Source organism: Bos indicus, chromosome 21 (assembly GCF_029378745.1).
Source record: "Bos indicus isolate NIAB-ARS_2022 breed Sahiwal x Tharparkar chromosome 21, NIAB-ARS_B.indTharparkar_mat_pri_1.0, whole genome shotgun sequence".
Lineage (NCBI taxonomy): Eukaryota > Metazoa > Chordata > Mammalia > Artiodactyla > Bovidae > Bos > Bos indicus.
The window spans coordinates 19902506-19915973 of NC_091780.1; the positions used below are offsets into that span (position 1 = coordinate 19902506).

The following is a 13468-nucleotide window of genomic DNA, read 5'->3' on the forward strand; positions in this document are numbered from 1 at the left end:
GCGGGAGCTGCCGTCCAGCTAGCCAATAGGCGGGCGGCCGCGGCGGGGCTTGCCCGGGCGTGTAGCGGCTGCCGGCTCCCTGGACGCCACGTGCTGGCGTGAGGAGACTCGCGGGGCTTTCAGGTGAGTTCGGGGACCCTGCCGGGGATCTCGGGGTGGGGCTGGCTGGCGCGACATGTCCAGGCCGCGGAGGGGCCCCGCGATAGGTGTCCGCCCCCAACTTGTGGCCGGGGACTCCTGGCCGGGCCGGCTCCGCTCCCGGGGCCGCGGGAGTGCAGGCCCGGCCCGGGGCGCCTCTTGGCCCGCATCGCGCCCTGCTCTAGGGTCTCGGGTCTGAGTGGGCGGCGCTGGGCAGTGGGCCCGGGCCTGGTGGGCGTTGGCCGGGCAGCCGCGACCCCTGAGTGACCAATGCCTCAGTCCCTCCCTGGTGAGGCCCGGCCGCCCGCAAGTCACTCCCCGGGAACGCCGGCGGCCGGGGGAGACTGAGCAGGCTCTCCTCGGACTTTCTTGTCTCATTTTAACTTTTCAGCGGCACAGGGGATCTCATCGAGCCGGCTTTTCTCAAATTCCCGCGATTATTAGTGTCCTGTTGCGGGGGGCGGGGCCGCGCAGTCTGAAATACAGATTCGAGGGCCCTTTTCCCCAAATGGCAGTTAAGGTGTGGGGGTAGGCCTGGAAATCAGACTTTTTAAACAGACGTCTTGATTGTTTTTGATAATGAGCTGCTTTTTGGAGGTGGGTGGCCTGGAGAATCCCAGGGATGGGGGAGCCTGGTGGGCTGCAGTCCATGGGGTCGCTAAGAGTAGGACATGACTGAGTGGCTTCACTTTCACGCATTGGAGAAGGAAATGGCCACCCACTCCAGTGTTCTTGCCTGGAGAATCCCAGGGACGGGGGAGCCTGGTGGGCTGCCGTCTTGGGGTCGCGCAGAGTCGGACACGACTGAAGCGACTTAGCAGCAGCAGCAGCAACCTAGTTGACGCTGGGTTTAATAAACCCTAGTTTTATGTTAGGTCAGCCATCCCCAACTTTTTTTTGGCACCAGGGACAGGTTTGGAAGACAGATTTTCCCATGGACTGGGAAGGCAGGGCGGATGGTTTCTGGATGATTCAAGTGCCTTATGGTTCTTTCTAATCTAATGGTGTTGCTGATCTGACAGGAGGTACCGGTCTGTGGCCCAGAGGTTGGGGACCCCTGAGTTAGGAGACAGTGGACCTAGGTGGGAGCGGTCCTGTTGGTCCTGTTCATCCAGCTCTTTAGTGCCAGAGCAGGGTCTAGAACTGCCCATCTTCCTGATGGCCAGCAAGTTGGTGGCCTTGAGGCCACTGGCGATTCTGACTTTGCAGTTCCTTTGTCCAAAGGCCTGGTGGCTGCTGATTCAGATGTTGGTTCTGGGTGGGAGAGAGAGTTGTTTGCTTCACTGAAACATTTGTTGTTTGAGCGAAGCTTCTCCCTAGCTTCACTGAGCCCAAGAAGAGGACTATGTGCCCTTGATGATTAATTGTTGGTTCTGATGTGTCAGCTAAGTCAGGACATGTAGAAGAGGACTGCTTTCATTTCTTGGAACAAAGAGCCCCTGAGACTTTTTTTCCCCCTCCTCCATGCTACTCTGCGACCCCACGGACCTCCAGGCTCCTCTGTCCATGGGATTTCCCAGGCAAGAATACGGAGTGGGTTGCCGTTTCCTTCTCCAGGAGATCTTCCCGACCCAGGGATCCTGCGTCTCCTGCATTGGCAGGTGAATTCTTTACCACCATGCCACCAATTTCTGGCTTCTTTGAAACTTTGTCAACAGGTTTAGGGAGGCCATCGACCCTAGTCTGGGCCTCGGCTCCTGACATTGCAGGGTCCTTAGTCATCTCAGAGAAGGACAAGGTCCCTCCTCCCCTACAGAAGGCAGTTATTAGTGGGTCTCTGTCTTCTTAGACCTCATTCTCCCCATTACTGGGCCAAGGCAAGTTGAGGTTCTGTATCTGTCAGCCTCAGTAGGTGACTTGTGAATATGAAGAAGTTGATTATAGTTGAGAGCCCGTTTAAAAAGGAGAAGAGTTCTTGGGGGAAGGGGTCAGGAAGCAGAGGGAGGATGGGTCACGGAAACTCCCCTCTGGTCCAGGCATCACTGAATGGTAGGTAGTTCATCTCTCCTCCCATTTCTCTTAATCTCTGCTGCCCTTGCGCAGATTCCTATGTTCTTTCTCCAGGTCTCTTCCTTTAAGGCAGTTGTGATCCTGTCCCCCTCTCCCTAAAACTCTGGAGATTGATGGTTCCCACCCACCTTTGGATGAAGCCCCAACTTTGACTTTTCTCCAGGGACAGTTCTCTCTTACTTTCCCGGTCTCCTCGCTCCTACCTCCTTTCTTTCCAGTTGCTGCACCCAAATCCTTGCTTTCCCACCATGAATCTGTCTTGCCTCTTGGACTTCGTGTCCATGTTTTTTTCTGTCTGCGTGCCCTTCCCTTCCTGGGCTGACTGGTGGACCTTTCTGAAACCCTTCAAAGTGTCTCCTCCACTGCCAGGCCTTCTCTAACTTAGCGTGTCTGCTTTTTAAATACCTGGCCTGATGACAGTCGTGGGTCCTTTCATATACTTATGTGTGTGTGTGGGTGTATGCAGGGAGTTTATAATGTATACATATAATAAATGTAAATATGTAGCGTAATGGGGATTTGGCCACAATACAAATATATACTAACCAGTGGAAAGCCTAGGATATGACACTGCTGACTCCACAGAAAATCCCTTTGATACTATGAAGAATAGTTGATTCAGGAGTTAAGAATGAGCAGCTCAATTTTAATCAGATGTACTAGGAAATAGCATTTTCATGAATATAGTTGCAACTAAAATTGGTCACCTGTAAAGATTTCAAAGGCTACATCAAAGCATATAGTCTAGATGAAAGACGGATTAATGAACCAAGAGACTGAAATAATGGGGTGGGGGAGGGAAGGATTGGGAGTTTGGGATTAGCAAATGCAGATTATTACATATAGGATGGATGAACAAGTATAGCGCTGCTGCTGCTGCTCAGATGCTCAGTCATGTCCAACTCTTTGTGACCCCATGGACTACAGCACGCCAGGTTCCTCTGTCCATGGGATTTTCCTGGCAATAATACTGGAGTGGGTTCCCATGCCCTCCTCCAGGGGATATTCACGACCAAGGGATAGAACCCTCGCCTCCTGCATTGCAGGTGGATTTTTTTTTGTAATCACTGACCCACTGGGGAAGCCCCCTGTATAGCACAGGAAACTATATTCAATATCCTGTGATAAATCTTAATGGAAAAGCACATGAAAAGGAATGTGTGTGTGTGTGTGTGTGTGTGTATAACTGATCACTTTGTTATACAGCTGAAATTAATAACACTGTAAATCAGTTATACTCCAGTAACTTTTAAAATAATAATAATTAAAAAAAATACACATGGATTTTACCATTTCCTCTTCACAAGGGAAGGGTGGGTTTACATGCAAAGAACCTGAATTGGTTAGGTACTTATTCTGAGCTGAGTTAGTCCCTGCTTGACTGCTTCAAAGCGCTGGTTTTCTGGTCTATTCAAAATCTACCAGCTGACTTAGCACAGCAAATGAGATGAGGCTTCCCAGGCTACATTGATTGGGAAGATGCCGGTCTTACTGCATGGGGTTTGTAAACCCACGTGAACAAACAGCTATTTCCTGTGACCATGGTGTGTGACAGGATCTCCTGTCAGCCCAGTGTTCAGGCAGGGAGAGCTTGGAGGAGGTCCCACGGAAGTCCGCAGCACTGTGCCTCAGGGCTTTTTTCTGTTTCTCCGTTTTTGATTTGAGCTGGTTTACCAGCTCACCTATGCCTCTAGACCTCCATGATTAAACTACGAGTCCAACTATGTTAAATGTTTGTAGACAGTGTTATGACGAGTGAATTAGAAAGTCATATGTCATTTTGGTTAACACATACCAAAAATACAACTGTTGTGGGCTTCCTGTGAAATAGTTTCTCTAAGTTCTACTGTGGGTAGAAAAGGTTCTACCTTTACATTGCATAAAGCTTTTATTTGTTTATCCAAAATGGGATTTCGTATATATGTAACACCTCTGTAATCTTTATTTTCTCATTTTGTTTATTTTCTCTTAAACCTCTCTAAAAGTTTTTCATAATTTTTAGTTTAAGCTAACAATGTTGGAGGTAGGCTATGGTGTAGAATTTGAAAGCCTGGGTTCTGGGTTCACATCAGCCTTTGTTTATTAATTGGATGAATTACTAAGCCTTGATGCCTCACTTTTTGCACCTACAATACGGGGATAATAATACCTTTTTGAGTTGTGGGAAAGATTGAGTGATTCCATGTAAAGTACTTAAGACAGTGATTTTGCAGGTGATATTGACTCTGTGAGTGCAGTTATCATTAAAACAGGTCCTTGGCTTTGTCTGGTATCTTGCACGCTGTACAGCAGTTGCACACTGGCTGGAGGGAAGGGGTGTGGGGGGCAGGGCTGGCCGGGCTTGCTCCTCACCCCACCCCTCTGCCCTGTTTCTCTCCCAGGCTGCTGCCCTGTTGGCAGATCACCTCCCAGGTCTCCCTGGCCCTGAGCGGTGCACAGATGGGGATGGTACCCCAGGAAGCTTCTGAGTCAGTGCAGTGCCCGAGCCCTTCCCTGGCCAGCCCGAATGCCAAGGATGTGCTTCGGAGGAAGCACAAGAGGAAGAGCCGACAGCACCAGCGCTTCATGGCCCGGAAGGCCTTGCTGCAGGAGCAGGGACTGCTGAGCCCACTCTGGGAGCCAGGACCCTCCCCTCTGCCTACGTTGCCCGGGGCCCCGCCAGGCACAGAAGCCACCAGCAGTGCCAGGCAGCGTCCGCGGGCTGAACCTGGAGGTGCTGGGTGCAGCAGAAAGCCAGCTCCCAGGGACTCTGCCGGCCCCTTGCCCAGCAAATGCGTGGCCATCGACTGCGAGATGGTGGGCACAGGACCCCGAGGGCGCGTGAGTGAGCTGGCCCGCTGCTCCGTGGTGAGCTACCACGGCGAGGTCCTCTACGACAAGTACATCCGGCCTGAGATGCCCATCGTGGACTACCGCACGCGCTGGAGCGGCATCACCCGGCAGCACATGCGCAAAGCCATCCCCTTCCAAGTGGCCCAGAAAGAGGTGAGGGCAGGGCGGGGGGCTTAGCCCAGGTCTGAGTTAATGTGTAGCCACTGGAAGCAGAGAGACCTTGGGAACCTTACTAAGCTTCTTCAAACAATGGGTTTCCTCTCCATAGGAAAGGGTGAGTAGAAATCCTGCCTTACCTGCATGGAGCGATTGCTGGCCGTCCCACGTGGTGGTGTGTGTGGAAAGGCTGTGCCTTTCCCACAAGATGGGAAACAGCTTATACTCCACATTTTCTTCTTCTGTTATAAAAGTACTACGTGTCTGCATAAAATGTATAAGGTCCATAGCATTGTCACCTTCAGGTGTTAATATTTTGGTATTTTTTTATGTTAGTTTTTAATTGCTTTGTTGTTGTTCAGTCAGTAAGTCATATTCCCACTCTTTGTGGCCCCATGGACTGCAGCATGCCAGACTTCCCTGTCCTTCACCACCTCCTGGAGTTTGCTCAAACTCATGTCCATTGAGTCGGTGATGCCATCCAGCCATCTCATCCTCTGTCGTCCCCTTCTCCTGCCTTCCATCTTTCCCAGCAGCAGGATTTTTTCCAGTGAGTCAGCTCTTCCCATCAGGTGGCCAAAGTATTGGAGCTTCAGCTTCAGCATCAGTCCTTCCAGTGAATATTCAGGGTTGATTTAGGATTGACTGGTTTGATCTCCTTGCTGTCCAACGGACTCATTGCTTTGAGGAAAATTAATTTGTGGTTGGGACCACACTAACGTGCCAGGAACTCCCAAACATCCTTGAGCATAGGAAATATACCTAAATCCTTATTAACAATTTTGGATTCTTGTCCCAGATCCTCTCCGTAGAGGATCCTGCAAGTCTCTAGGTCTTGGGAGGGAATTGATGTGTGTTTCTAAAAACCATCGTGCTGTACAAACCTGCATGATAAATACCCTAGAGCTGATGGGGAAAATGGGGTTAGAGACACAACACTTAAGCTTTATCAATGACCCCCCAGATAAAAAGATAGAAGCCTAATAACAGTGGAAGCACAGTTTTGCACAGGTTCAGTGGTTAAGGAAAGTGTAAATTTACATATGGTGCTTTGTGAGCAAACTCCGGAAGATAGTGAAGGACAGGGGATCCTAATGTGCTGCAGTCCCTGGGGTCGCCAAGAGTCGGACCTGACTTGGCAACTGAACTGAACTGAACTTGCCTTGAAAAGACCCAGACACGACTTAGCGACTGAACTGAACTTGCCTTGATAAGACCTGGAGCACTCAGGGAAGTAGCTGTCGAGAGGATGGTGGCTTGTGCTGTGGTGGAGCGGTTAAGGGTGTTACCTGAAGTTAGGAAGTGGGAAGCCAGGTGTGGGAAGCATGCAGGTGAGCTAAGCTGGCTGGTAGACTTCTGAGGTGTGGGCACTTTGTGATTTCCCTGTGGCTCTGCTAAACTGAGTATGGTTTCTGCATTCACTCAATGTTTATCAAGGGCAAAATTTGCATTACTCTCAAGTCCCATCAACCAGGTTGGACCATTCTGCATTTTTAAACCAAGCATTGTAGCAAAGCTATACTTAACATTTCTGATTTGTTCTTGGGATGAGGTACATTTAGGGAATACTGATACAAGTCATCTTGTGTCTTCCTTTTTCACAGCAGATACAGTGTAAGCATTTCTCTTAAAAGGATATTTCAGGTGAGCTGATTAGGAATAGAGGCAGCAGGAAGGCAGACGGGTGGTGACCCCCAGCTCCTAGGGACGTCTCTTGGCCTGCCAAAAGCAGGCCCACGCTGGATCGGCTCACACTCTGAGCCAGTATGAATGGGGTGTGCTGAGTCCCTTCCCACCGTGTGGCTTGTGTGTATGTGTGTGGGGTGGTGGCCTATCCCTACCACTGAAGTCTAAGTGTGCCTTATCCATGTGCTATGAAAGCTGAGTTTAGTGATAAATCATGTGTCGCCAGCAGAGGTGGCTGTAGGAGGCTGGCAGTGGGTGATAAGGAGATGCGAGCCCAGGGAAGAGGGCTCCAGGGGTTTGCAGGCCCGTGGCCCTGGATGTGGCTTCCCCTGGAAGTCAGGAAAGAGAGCCTCACCCTGTGCAGATGGTCTGAGCTGAGCCAGAGAGCAGGTTCCGAGGGTGAGAGATGGGAGTCCTGGACGGCAGAGGGGCAAAGGGACAGAATCCAGAAGACAGGGACTGCTGCGTTAGTGCTGAAAGAGCTGTCCTTGGTTGCGTGTCTCCAGTGCCTGGCACAGTTCTTTGGCTTCACCTGGCACGTCTCCCCGGACTCCCTCCTGTGAGCTGAGCTGTCACTGGGCACCACTAGTCTAGGCACACATGTCCCTGCATTTTACAATGAGCTTACATTGAGGGGCAGCTGAACAGGCCATGCGGAGCTGAACAGGTGCTTAGACAACATGGTTAATCCCCCAGAGGAGAGAGCAGCAGGGGTCCTGGTGGCAGCCGGGGCAGACTCCTGATGTTTAAAGCTGAGCCCTGATGTGAGAGGGGCTGGTGGAAGTTGGGGGCAGAAGTAGGTGGGAGAGGGTCGGGGGTGGCTAAGTCTTCCAGGCTGAGAAGAGGCTGGGCCAGGAGGAAATATGCTTGTCTGGGATAACCTACCCATCTAAGAGCTCCTTAGTGCTCACAGCCACCCCACCAATGTGGTTGCCAGCTTTCCCATTTTGCAGGTGTGGGGGAAGCTTAAACAGGCCCCTGGTGATAGTGAGTAATGAGTCAAGGGTCTGCATTCAAACTTTGAGCAGCCTGATTAACTGTGGGGCCCATGGTCACTCCTATCTACGCTGCCTCCCCCCACAGGGGTCCCTGGACCACTGAGATGTGGCCCTTCCTGACTCCTCCTCTGTTCACAGATCCTCAAGCTCTTGAAGGGCAAGGTGGTGGTGGGCCACGCCCTGCACAACGATTTCCAGGCCCTCAAGTACATCCACCCTCGGGGCCAGACCCGGGATACCACCTCCGTCCCCAGCCTCCTCAGCCAGCCAGGGCTCCACGTCCGGAATCGTGTCTCTCTTAAGGACCTGGCCCTGCAGCTGCTGCACAAGAAGATCCAGGTGTGTGGGGCCGGAGGGGAGTGGAGCGGGGAGCCAGGGGCCATGGGCAGGCAGTGCGGGGCCTACCACTTCCCCAGCCTGGTCCTGGGACTCCCAGGTGTACACAGAACCCTGGGCATTTTCTCTCCACCCTCCTCTTCAGTAAGTTGTGACTGGAAGCCACCTGCTCCCAGGCTGCTCTCTTTAGATCCATCTCCCACCCAGTTCCTGCTTCTGTCCTCTCGTTCACGTGTAGAATTCCATCTCCTCCAACCAGGAGTGGTCAGGGGTACCTGTCAGTCTTGGTCCTCCTGTGTTTCACATTCATTATTCCATCTGCTCCACAAGCCTTTGAATTGGGTTTAATGTATTTATTTTTTCCATATGACTGCGTCGAGTAGATCTTTGTTGCTGCCTGCGAACCTTCTCCAGTTGCGACAAGTGGAGGCTGCTCTCTGGTTGCGGTGCTCGGGCTTCTCAATGCAGTGATTTCTCTTGTTGCAGGGTGTGAGCGAAGCCCATGGCCTATGAGATCTTCCCGGACTAGGGAATGAACCCATGTCTCCTGCATTGGCATGCAGATTCTTTACCACTGAGCCACCCGGGAAGCCCAGAATCAGGGATTTTTAAACTAGTTTTTATATTTAAGGAGATAGGCGAAAGAGATGGTTTGTGATACCGCTGGCGTTCCAGCGCTTTTCTTTGTGACTGGGTCCCATGTCCTTCTCACAAGGCTGTGCACCCGTGTTCTGAGAGTACATGTCCCTGGGCCCTGACCCAGAGCCCGGGTCGCCTAACTTCCCCCAGGACCGCGGGCAGTGACACGTGGGCTCTCGTCCGCAGGTGGGCCAGCACGGGCACTCGTCAGTAGAAGACGCCGTGACAGCCATGGAGCTCTACCGGCTGGTGGAGGTGCAGTGGGAGCAGCAGGTGGCCAGCAGCCTCCGGGCGCCGCCTGAGGATAGAGAGCCTGACAGCAGCACAGACATGGAGCAGTACATGGAGGACCAGTACTGGCCGGCAGACCCGGCCCAGGGCACCAGCGGAGACCCGGGGGCAGCGCCGGGCGGAAGGGAGTGAGGGAGGAGAAGCTCCCCTGGGGAACGGGGACAGGAGAGCGCCTGGGGCAGGATGCCTGGCTGCCCCCAGGGTCTGAAGAGTTGGGACCACCTGCCCACAGCATAGCCCTCCCCTCTCTAGGGCTGTTGTCAGCCCTTCCTCCCCCAACTCCTGTGGTTTTGCAAATGGCACTTTATAGACGCCGTGAAAATGGCAGGTGGGCTAGAACCCAGCAGAAGTAGGGAATGCACCAACAGATGGCATCAAGCCACCCCCACCCTCATGCTGTGCTCTAAAGGGATCAGCCTCCTTGGGGGTGCTGGGTGGGGGTGTCAGTATTCCAGAGTTCCCTTATCTCCACCCAGTGACCTGGGGCAAAGTTTTCTTCCCTGTTGTCACCAGCTACCTCTTCCTCCAGTCACTTTCTAGAGAATAAGTATGCCCTGAGGCTATACAGTTAAGGCCACTCCAAGGCCATTTTGTCCCTTTCTGAACTAGAACTCTGGCAGCAATGGAACAGCAGAGACCTCAGACCATGGGGAGCTGGGTCCTCACCTGCTTGCGGGGAGGAGTCACCAGGTGCTCTCCTGGGAAGAGGGAAGGCAGATAAGCTCTGGGTGGAGGCTGGCATATGTATCTTGACCCAAGGCAGGCATTCCTCCTGCCCACCCAGCGCTAGTCCCTCAAGCAGAAGTCTGAGAAATAGTAGAGCAGTTTAAATTCTGGGACCCCTCTGCAGAATTGCCCACTGGGATCTTTATTTATTGAGAGCAAGACCACAGGTCTCTAGGGGTGCAGAGGGCAGGTCTGCCAGGGTTAGACTGGGCATTAGCAGCTGTGTAGTTGTGCTCACACTTGGGTGGGTGCCCCCAGCCACTTGTGGTTGGGTGAGTGGGTGGGTTTTCTCTAAATTACTAAAAATGTTCTCTGTCAGGATTCATCCCCCACCCCTCTGTCCTTTTTCCCTAAAGGACCAGTTTTGTGGTATTGGGGTACCTGAGAGCTCAAGTCACACAGAAACTCTGAGCCCCATCTTAGCTCGCCACTTAATAGCTTTGAGACCTAGGTAAGTGTGTGACTTCACTCAAGTCTGATCCCTCATCTGTAAAATGGGGATAAGGGTACCACCTACCTCACAGGATTGTTAGGCTCTGTGAGCTGTGTTTTCTTTAAGGATTAGTGTTAGGTTCTTCCAAGTAACACCTGAACACACCCTGGGGCCATTTGAGGGCTTTGACCCCAGAAATGAAATATTTCCAGCCTTATCAGTAAACAAAGGAAGTCACAGTCATCAACAACTGCAGATTGCAGCCCTTAAACAGTGAACTGATGAACCCGGAAGAAACTCAGGGCTGAAAAGAATACCTGCCAGCTAGCAGTCATCAGACTAGCCACTCCCTACAGGAGAGCCCTGAGAAAACTCAGGATGTGAAACACAGGATACCAGCCCCAGAGAGCTGAGGTGCAAGTCAAAGGAATGATTTCAGCTTGAGCCCAGACTCTTGCATCTTCCCATACATAGAAAAGCACTAAACTCCTTAATCCGAGATTTCTGGTTTTAACTAGCATCGTATTTTGATGTTTGGGACCACTTGCCCTTTGTTTCAAAACTCCTATATAACCTGACTCCACTCCTCGCCTGCTCAGATCAGAGCTCTGAAATGCTGGCTCCTGGGCTGCAGTCCTCATTTTGCACCCAAATAAAACAACTCGCATCTCTCACGTTGTGCATTTTTTGCCCAGACAGGACTTGTTCTTGTGGCTATTCCAGTAGGTGGGGCACGGGCCACCAAGCACAGCTCAGAGGTTGTGGGCCCTCACGCTCCCTGTGCTGCACGGATTTGGTATCAGTCAGCAAAGCAGCAGGGCCAGAGAGTGAGAGACACTCCTGAAAACGAAACAGCAAACGCAGGGCCGCAGACTGTTCTGGGAGCTGGCTGAGTCACTGACCAGCTGCTGATCGGCTTCCAAGACTTTGTTCTAGGCTCCTGAAAAGCCTAGCTGATGCCACACTCACAGCTGAGCAGCTGCTTAAGGGCTTTGGGCTTTGGGCTGAGGGATGGAGCTGTTCACATGTGGAGGTGTACTGGGTTTAAAATCAGCTTTGTACAACCGTTCTGGAATAAAACCCAACTGCAAAAGTGGGTGAAATGGCCTTTTCTTTGAATCCTCCAGCCGAGGTGGGAAGGGACTTGCTGAAGGGCTGTGGGACCCCAGGGCACCGAGTCTTGCTGGGCGCTTTGGCCTTTGAGGTGGGTGGCTTTCAAGATGGTGCTTTGGAATGTGGCCAGAAAATCTTAGAGCTACAGAATGTATGTAGTTTATTTTTTTATGTAAGTGCCCTATCACGTATAGAGTACAAGTTTATTAAACTTGTTTCTCTTTGAAGCTATGTACTCACTTTTTATCTTTTTTTTTTTTTTTAGTTTTAAATATAAAATACACAGCTTAAAATTTACCATCTTAACCATTTTTAAGTGTAGAGTTAATAGTGTTAAACACCCACTATGCAACTCATCTCCAGAACTGTTATTATCTTACAAAACTGAGATTCTATGCTCATTAAACAATAACCCCTCAGACCCTCCTCCTTTCAGCTCCTGGCCACTCCCATTCCACTTTGATTTTGTGTGTTTGATTAGGTACCTCATATAAGTGAAATCTGACTCAATGGACGAGTTTGAACAAACTCCAGGAGATAGTGAAGCACAGGGAAACTTGGTGTGCTGCAGTCCGTGGGGTTGCAAAGAGTGGAACATGACTGAAAAATGATAAGTTAAATCCTACAGTATTTGCCTTTTCGTGTCTGGCTTACTTCACTTAACAAAATGTCCCCAGAGTTCATCTCTGAGGTTGTAGGATGTGTCACCATTTCCTTCCATTTTCAGGCTGAGTAACATTCATTTGGATGTCCATGCCATCGTTTATTCATCCATCCATCCACGGACAAGCATTTTTATTGTTAATAATGCTACTGTGTCTCTCCAGGACTCTGCTTGCGATTCTTCTGGATATACACCCAGAAAAATGGGATTGCTGGCTCATGGTAGTTCTGCGTTTAATTTTTTAAGGGATCTTACATTGTTTTACACAGTGACTGCACCATTTTACATTCCCAATGGCTACACGAGTGTCCCAATTTCTCCACATCCTCACCAATATATGTTATTGTCATCTTTTTGGTAATAACCATTTTGACAGGTGTGAGGTGGTTACTCGTTTTGATTTGCACTCCCCTGATTTAATGTTGAACATCTTTTTCACATGTTTATTGGTATATAGTTTATTTTTAATTCATTCTTTTTGTGTATTTAAAAATGTATTCCACTAGTACAGTTTGGTGTGTTTTAAGTTGAACCACATGGAATTGCTATATCCGACTGAGGTGGTTCCATCTGTGGTATGTAATTTTGGAATTCACATACATATTTTAGGGGTTTGTGACAGCTGGATTTCAAAGGGCAGGTTGCCTGTAGGGAGAGGGATGTGACCTACCAATGGGCCAGCTGTGGCAGGGTATGGGTCAGCTAAGGTGGAGAGGTTTGCCAGGAGTGACTCACTTTCCTGCTGGCGCCTGGGGACTTGGTCTGAGTGACACTAGTTAAACCTGGGAAGCAGCACCACTAGGAACCCTGCAGCCCATCGCCTGGCTGGAGTCAGGCATTCCTCCCCTAGGCTGTTAGCAGTTCCTGTGTCCTCAGCACACGGTTGTTATTCAGTCGCTCAGTCCTGTTCGACTCTTTGCGACCCCATGGACTGCAGCACGCCAGCCTTCCCTGTCCATCATCACTTAGAGGTTGCTCAAGTTCATGTCCATTGAATTGGTGATGCTATCCAACCAACTCATCCTCTGCCACCCCCTTCTCATTTTGCCTTGAGTCTTTCCCAGCATCAGGATCTTTTCCAATGAGTTGTCTCTTTGCATCAGATGGCCAAAGTATTGGAGCTTTAGCATCAGTCCCTCCAAAGAATATTCAGGGTTGATTTCTTTCAGGATTAACTGGTTTGATCTCCTTGCTATCCAAGGGACTCTCAGGAGTCTTCTCCAGCACCACAATTCGAAAGTATCTATTCTTCAGGGCTCAGCCTTCTTTAGGGAGTTAACTTTTTCAATGTATGTTCAAGTAGCAAGAATTTTGCATCTTCTCGTAAATCAGGGTAATAATCCTTTATGCATTTGAGGAACAAGAAATCCCCAGACAGTCTGAATTCAAGGAAAAGTTGCTCATTCAGAATGGGAACCAAAACCTCTAACTCAAATTTGAACCAAG

The 13468-nt window shown here is 50.5% G+C and overlaps 1 protein-coding gene across 2 annotated transcripts; it reads left to right on the forward strand.

The window, feature by feature from the left end:
• Positions 1–11341, forward strand: AEN (apoptosis enhancing nuclease). Of its 2 annotated transcripts, none has more exons than XM_019983902.2 (4): positions 1–123; positions 4530–5133; positions 7959–8159; positions 8982–11341. In XM_019983902.2, the coding sequence occupies exons 2-4, from the start codon at positions 4588–4590 to the stop codon at positions 9216–9218; spliced, it is 984 nt and encodes a 327-aa protein (XP_019839461.2). In that variant the 5' UTR covers positions 1–123; positions 4530–4587; the 3' UTR covers positions 9219–11341. The 2 variants fall into 2 exon arrangements, with proteins under 2 accessions (XP_019839461.2, XP_070631183.1); XM_070775082.1 differs by lacking the exon at positions 1–123 and adding an exon at positions 998–1739.
• The last annotated feature ends 2127 nt before the right edge of the window (positions 11342–13468 follow it).

What these genes read in the sequence shown, in the direction of transcription:
- AEN (XM_070775082.1), top strand. Translation starts at nt 1,603, where the DNA reads ATGCTACTCTGCGACCCCACGGACCTCCAGGCTCCTCTGTCCATGGGA. An exon ending in TGCGTCTCCTGCATTGGCAG is followed by an intron (nt 1,740 to 4,529) that starts GTGAATTCTTTA and finishes TTTCTCTCCCAG; the next exon opens with GCTGCTGCCCTGTTGGCAGA. An exon ending in TCCAAGTGGCCCAGAAAGAG is followed by an intron (nt 5,134 to 7,958) that starts GTGAGGGCAGGG and finishes CTCTGTTCACAG; the next exon opens with ATCCTCAAGCTCTTGAAGGG.